The sequence below is a fragment of the Triticum dicoccoides genome, chromosome 1B, assembly GCF_002162155.2.
Source record: "Triticum dicoccoides isolate Atlit2015 ecotype Zavitan chromosome 1B, WEW_v2.0, whole genome shotgun sequence".
NCBI lineage: Eukaryota > Viridiplantae > Streptophyta > Magnoliopsida > Poales > Poaceae > Triticum > Triticum dicoccoides.
In genome coordinates this window covers 184582479-184589806 of record NC_041381.1, presented here as the reverse complement: position 1 = coordinate 184589806, position 7328 = coordinate 184582479, and the positions used below count along the sequence as shown (strand labels likewise).

The 7328-nt window shown below is 40.0% G+C and overlaps 1 protein-coding gene across 2 annotated transcripts; it reads left to right on the top strand.

Moving 5' to 3' along the window:
• The first annotated feature begins 2544 nt into the window (after positions 1–2544).
• On the top strand, positions 2545–7050 carry LOC119327288. 2 transcript variants are annotated; one of them, XM_037600448.1, is made up of 12 exons: positions 2545–2763; positions 3178–3226; positions 3854–4006; positions 4264–4400; positions 4468–4537; positions 4757–4847; positions 4934–5003; positions 5133–5228; positions 5601–5700; positions 5797–5883; positions 6079–6155; positions 6452–7050. In XM_037600448.1, exons 1-12 carry the CDS (start codon positions 2575–2577, stop codon positions 6593–6595), a joined length of 1263 nt encoding a protein of 420 aa, XP_037456345.1. In that variant the 5' UTR covers positions 2545–2574; the 3' UTR covers positions 6596–7050. The 2 variants fall into 2 exon arrangements, with proteins under 2 accessions (XP_037456345.1, XP_037456346.1); XM_037600449.1 differs by lacking the exon at positions 5133–5228.
• The last annotated feature ends 278 nt before the right edge of the window (positions 7051–7328 follow it).

Genomic DNA, 7328 nt, shown 5'->3' with positions numbered 1-7328 from the left:
TCAATTAATAATATAAATAAAATAATGATAACAAAAGTAAATAATCTTGTTATGAATTCATTACCCGTCTATACTCATTGGAACACCGGCCGGAAATAAACGATGCCATTTAGATATATCGGAATTCCACCCAGGCAGCCTTATTTCGAGTGCTTCTTTGAAATCCCTTGAAAAACTTTTTAATTTCAGTGAATGCCTCAAGGTTTTATTCTCTGACATTGTGATGATTTAATAGGATCCATAATATATAGACGACGTGCCTCTTTGTCGATGACGTACAATATGTATCGGCCGATAAATGCATAGGGAAGATAAATCTACAAGTGGAGCTATTAGAAACAAAAACAAAGCATGATAACAATGGACATAATATTTTATTTACCTTATTGCAAGATGAGATGTCGGTCTTCATCCCAGGCCAGCTATCAAATAATGTTGCCAATGTCTGGATAGTTTCCTTCTCACAAAAACTTTTGACCTCGTGTTGACTCTAGCAGCATGGAATAAGTAAAAGAAGAAATATTGTTTCAACATTTTGATACTAATGGCACCTAGAATGAGGAGTTACGGTAACTTACACAAAATCATAGATCCATGTAGTGTATAGGAGGGTCTATGAACAATACTCCCTCGTCACATGCCAGCATAAGCACGGCGGTGTTGAAGCAATCATTGTCCATGGGCTGCTCCATGTTAAGTATGCACTGAAGTTTCTTAAGACTTAAACTCATTGGAACGGGTGTGGAGCTCCGGACCCATACCTTCCTATAATTTTGATGGTAAGAAGAACAATAATATACATCCGCACATTAAATATTGATAGATGATACTTACTCCAAACATCCAGCATCATTGATTAAGGTTAACCGGACTGCACATGGATAAGTCAAACATACAATACAACCAAGTTCAATTATCTATGTATAAGCAATATACTATTATGTTGTGATGTGAAAAGATGGAGTTCAGTTTGTGCTGGTGTACGATGGTACCTGGTAATAATAACAGTTATATGAGCAAGAGGTATATAACTGGAGTTCAGTTATATGAGCAATATACTATTATGTTGTGATGTGAAAAGATGGAGTTCAATTTGTGCTGGTGTACGATGGTACCTGGTAATAATAACAGTTATATGAGCAAGAGGTATATTAATTGGATTAACTACTAATCCTGGAAAGCCAACTGTAGCTTCTGTAAAACCTTTTTGCAAAAAAAAGAACTCTGTGTAAACCCACAACCAGCTTTGCTGTCCAAAAAAGGAAGAAAAAACTTGAAAATTCATTGTTCCATTTACCATGATTCAATGAGTTCATAAAGTATTTTTTTTGTTATGGTGGTGTGTGTGATTAGTTATATTATAACGTTTCTTGAGTAATATTTAAAGGATCATCTACTAGAAAATAAACTAAATCATGGCCACTAACTCACCACTTCGTGGTAGGCAACCAAGCGATGAAATGTTGTTGGACGTGTCGCTAGTGCGATGTAGGATAGAGTTGGTGTCACCATGGGCTACGAGTAGTGGAAAAAATAAGGGGCGGAAGGCAATCAATAGGTTGGAGGTAGAGGAGAAGATGAAAAAAAAAATACCTAATATTGATGGGATAGAGTCAAACGCGAAGGAAACATAACAAAAAATATCTTTTGTGGGACATGATTTTGTTTGCGGGATCTGATCCTAATTATTGTTTATGGGAGGGGTTGATGTAACAACTCCGTCTTATAGCCAATGGAGCTCTTCTTTTTTTTAGTTCATACCAGAGGAATTAATGAAATAACCGTTAATTAGCCGTTGGCATTGGTAGTGATGAAGTCATTTTATCACATATATCTTCAACGGAGAAGTCGATGAAACCAAGTACTCGGGTCTATGGCATGGACATGGGCGCCGTTGAGCCGGATGGACTCTGCTTAGATTAGGTTTCACGTTTCATGTAATAATATGAAATTTGATAATTTGCAATTTTGATAATTTGAAAATGGGGTATCCCATTGTGGAATCCATTTGATACGCCCACCCGCCAATCACTCTCCTGCTGATTCCCATGGCCTGGGCCTTGCTGCCACCTGGTTTCTAGTTAAACGTTGCCAAGTTAGTGCGTAAGTTGGTTTCCCTAGGATATGTCCGTAGGTCTAGCATTGTTTTTTTTAACAGGTCTAGCATTGTTTTTCTCTTTTGAGGGAATGCCATCATGGCGACTTTATTGAATTGGTAATATAGTTACATCATTTGCAATGGCATTCACCAGAAAATCTGGGGGTTCATCGACCCACTTACAAGAAGAATTACTATTATAAACATATTTTGCTAAAGAGTGGGCTACCTCATAAGTTTCACGAACACAATGCATAAATTCTACAGGTCTAGCATTGTTGATAAGAAACAGACAGTAGCTTGGCATTGGCAGTACTCTTGCCAGGTTTCTCGGGGAAAAAACGGTAGACACCTAGATTAACAGATCGGGGCCGTTGATCTCATGATGAACGGGTCCAGGTAATCCAGTCGTTTGCTCAAGGCCCAATGGCGGAAGCAGGGGAAGCAGATATCATTCCGCCACCGCGCCTGAAGCTATGGCCGTGGCGCCGTTTCCGCCGCCGCCTCTCCTCGCCTCGCACGCCGCCGTCCGAGCCGCAGCCTCACGCGTCGCCGCATCCCGGACTATCCGCGTCGCCGGCGAAGACTCCCACCAGCACCCGCCGCAGGTCGCGGCCCTCCGGCGCGGCGACTGGGTAAAGCTCATCTGTGGCGCCAGCTTCGAGGTACCGCATACTGGAACCCCGTCGCAAAATACCTCCTGGTTCCTTCACTGCACTCTCCCGCCGGAGCTGCGACGTTGTGTTATTGCTTATTAGTCCCCGTTGGCTGAGGGTTGCCTCGTAATTAAGTGAGATCATTATACTTTAGAGGAAGGGACTGCCCATGATGATGGATTGATGATTATGATTACAGGGAGGAGAAGTGTTTTTCTATTAGCAGTATTACACAGAAATCCTAGTTAATTTAACCTGTGCAGTTCAGCTCGTGGATGTTGTTCATGTCTTCCTGTGGCTCTGGGAGACTAATCTTTTAGTATAAAGTACGTGGAACTAGTGGTGGCGACGATGTAATTGATATGTTAATTACCAGACCTTTGGGGCTGGGAGTAGTTCACAAACATTATCTATGCCTTGTAGGATGCTGCCGATGTCCGGAATCTCTCCCTTGTCTACACGCTGGCTGGAGGTATACATATTTAATTGAAAAATAATAATTCCGGGTGCAAGTTTACCATTTCGTACCAACAGCGGAATAATACTTTTAGCAACTGATGAAATATTTACATAGTGAATAAAGAACTGGTAACTGAATTACCTGGAATTCGACATTTTCTGAACAGGCGTTAATGTAAATCAAATCATTATTGAACCCAGGCGCGTGACCAAGATAACAGAATCATGCAATTCCATGAAGGTTCTATACATTCTTGCATTCAGCCACACATTAACTCATTTAATTTCCCTCTTATCTGAAATAATGGTTACATTCTATAGTCTGTTGATTACTGAGGGAAATGTATAGGGCTTAGAACTTTGTGTTACTATAGCGATAATATGTACATATGCATATTGCAAAGGTCATATCCATGGAGGGACTTCTTTAAGTGTGAGGGTTTTAATAGGCTTGGAAGTTACCTAATGGATAGTTCAACCAAGTAGGTCACATCTCGATTAAATGGATGTGCCATAGAAAGCATTTTACAGAATACCTTAAAGTCTGCTTTGAAAATTGTTATATTTGCTTATTTGGCGTGATTACATCAATGTACGAGGGTTTATACGTAGAAGTCATGGCTCAGTTTTGTGCATGCAGTGGATTGCATTGATTGTGCAGCAGATAAATCCGTAGTCAGTGCGGTGAATGAAGGTATTGATGTAGCAGCCTCAATTGTACCAGAAGTTCAAAGGCCTTGGGTGATGGTTAGCGTTAATGATGATTGCAGAGATCTTCATTTCCGCAAAGCTGGTAAACAAAATAACGTAATCTTTACTATTATAATTTGATTTGCGAATGTGCTACTTCAAAATGATTGTCTTCTTTGACATTTATATTTAACTATGCTTGTTTGAATTCGTAAATTACTTTACCACTGTACCTCTAATATATATGTAGCCAGTTTCCTGCTTTCACTAGCAGGACTGGCCGCGTGTCTGTTTAACTGAAGGATTTTGTAACTGCTGAAAAAAGAATGTCTAAAGCCATGAACTCCTCTCTGTCCATAGAATTTGATCCTGAAGATTGCCCACCGAATTGCTCAAAGCCATGTGAGAAAGTTTGTCCTGCTGATGCAATATCACTAAAGAGGGTCATGGTTGGAGGAGAACATGCTCAGTCCGATCCAATATGTGATAAACTCGAGGTACCTATTGGTTTGGTTACTTTTTATGCTTTTGTTTTATCTCTTCATGATCTCGTGTTTCGTGCAGGATGGTGTCATTATGGAACGATGCTATGGCTGCGGTAGATGCTTATCAGTTTGCCCTTATGACAGAATAAGTGAGCACTGTATTTTTGTTTCTTTCATTTGTTTTTATTTCAGCCATCAGGATGGTTTACATAATCTATTAAATTGAGCTGTATCTTCTTTTTTTTCCAGATAACCTTCTTTACATGCATATGTAATCTCAGCATGTATTTATGGTAACCTTACCATTCCTATACCTTTGCCTTTGTGTATCTTATTAAAGCTACCAACTTTGGTTTAAATCATTTCAGGTGCTATGTCCTATGTACGAGATCCTGCCACGACAGCTGAACTGTTGAAAAGGAGTGATGTTGATGCAATAGAAATACATACCACTGGAAAGTGGGTTTGCTGTTCCTTGGTGTATCTTTCGTTGCTTTTTCTCTGTTATGTAGCACAGTTGTTACAATACTTTTCCTTTATTGTAGGGGAATCGGTATGTTTAGTACGCTCTGGAACAGCTTGGGTGAGTCAATCAATAATGTGAAGTTGGTCGCAGTAAGCCTCACACTCTGTCTGCATGTGTGCTAGTTCTGATGCTAAGAAGTGCCACCATGTTCCTTTCTTTCATATTAAAAATCCCCCTCTGTTACTCGTATAACAAATAAGGAAGTTCATACATTTCAGGTAAGCCTGCCTAATGCTGGTGCATCAACAATTGATTTCATGAATGCAACGTACATGATAATGAAGTCTAATCTGGAAGGGTATAATCTTTGGCAGGTCATTCTCAAGAGAACAAATTCCTAATTGCATCTTTCACATTGCTCTTATGTTTTCCAGATTGCTTTGTTCATGAACTTATTTAATAATTTTGGTATTTTCTAGGTTATGTTTTTATTCAAACTGGTAAACTGTGATAGCTGTAAATATGTACTCCCTTTGTACTGAATCAGCGATAACTAATATAGAACGGAGGGAGTAGTTCTTTTATCTTAATATATATATATAGCCATATTTTCTGTAAATTCTGTCCAATCCTCTTAATGTGATAGGAACTCCGCCGTGCATTTGGTATATGCTACTGCTGATCCTCTAAGCATATCCATGCTTTTACTTTGGGCTTATTTCAGTTACTTTGATTTATGCGAGTAGTTAGATGGTCGTCCTATGAGTGGTGACATCGGTCGAGGTGCAACAAGGGAAACTGTTTCTTTTGCTGTTGATCTGACTTCAGTACAAGATAGGCCTCTTGGTAAACACATTCATTCTTAGTAATAATATCTGAGTAATCTGTGGGAATATTACTGTTCAAATTTTCTAAGTCTTTGCTGTTACTATGGTCTGGAAGGCTTTTATCAGCTGGCTGGCGGCACCAACTTATACACTGTAGATTGCTTAAAGAAAGCTGGTCTTTTCAAGGCTAGGACTTTACCTGGTAATTTTTTTTCCTTGTGTTTAATCCGTATCTCGCAGAATACTTATGAAATTTGTGCTCAGTTGGTATATGACAGCGTTCAGTAGCTGAATTGTATAAAGCAACGTAAACTTAGAATTTACTTTGATTCACAAATGTATTGCTGTCCTGGGAAAACGTTCCTTCTGAAAGAACTATTTCATTTTGTAAATTCAGGGACAAGAACTACTGAAAAGGTTGGTTCCCAGGAAGCTCTAATAGGAGGAATAGCTTATGGTGGCTATGCTCGCAAGGTTCGAGCTTGAACTCATCATTCCGCATCAACTCCTTTTTACATGGGAGAATTATAATGAAATCTTCAGAAATACCTTGTCATCGCGATTTTCAAGTGATGTTTTTTCTATAATCTGATTATTCTGTTCCTATTTACTGTGCTTTGCGATCAATAGGGTAGTAAACTAAACTTAATTCCCGAAAAAGAATGACAAAGAAGAAGAAAAGCATGGCAAGCATCGTGTTGTGTGCATGTATTTTTTTTTCCTGCTGCATCATCTTCTCAGTCACTCACATTTCTTTCTGCTAATTGCAGATTGTTGGAAGAGTTCTGCGCAAAATACCATCAGAACTTGGGCGCGTACGCATCGAGGATCATCCAGGATATCTCCTAGAGGCATTGCAGGAAGCCTTGTCCTTAGTAGGCCTTGTGAAGGGTTATTCAGCTCTGGAAACATGAGTAAAAATGCCATCGCTGAGCTCTTTCCCGATTAACAGGGTGCTGCTGCGTGATTCGAATAGAGCTTTCATAGCTGCATCCTGTTCTTTCAAGGAGTATGCCACCGATGTAGCGTCTATGGAAGCAGCCGCGGTTCTCGAGGGGCTGTGTCTTGGGGAAGAGCTAGGTATCTCGACCCTGTCTGTAGAATATGATTCACAAATTGTCCAAGCATTCTGGATCCATCAAATTACGGTGCTTCAGATTATGACTCTTCGGCAGGGCAACCATAGAGCATTGTGACCGGGAAAGCAATGGCGCAAGCGAACGCGCTAGCTTGAGCAAGTTACACAAGGAAATCCTCGGATGTGTGGCGAGAGAAACCTCCTGATTTTCTTATTCCTTCACTTGTAATAGATATGATCATCGTTTAGTAAAGGTTGCCAAAGTTCAAAAAAAAAATCAGTCATTCTATACCTGGTCATCAACACCCTGTGTAGGATTATAGGGCATAATTGGTGTGATGCCAAATATTGGCTAGTGCTTGGTTGGTTACCATGTTTACTTGTCAACCTCACAAGAAGTTGTCAATTTTTGGCAACTTTTTGATATTGCCAATTGTTGGCTTGCCAAGTATTGGCAATGCCAAATGGTGGCATCAAACCAATTATCCTCATATACTACGTTGCCATGCAGCTTGGTCAGCAACACCAAACCCCAGCCACTTCCGGCACATTCGTGCCATGGACCATCG

Excerpts from the sequence above, each read along its gene's own strand:
- LOC119327288 (XM_037600448.1), top strand. The coding sequence starts at position 2,575 with ATGGCCGTGGCGCCGTTTCCGCCGCCGCCTCTCCTCGCCTCGCACGCC. Across the intron at positions 2,764-3,177 it reads TCTGTGGCGCCAGCTTCGAG|GATGCTGCCGATGTCCGGAA; the intron begins GTACCGCATACT and ends TATGCCTTGTAG. Across the intron at positions 5,004-5,132 it reads ATAATGTGAAGTTGGTCGCA|GTAAGCCTGCCTAATGCTGG; the intron begins GTAAGCCTCACA and ends CATACATTTCAG.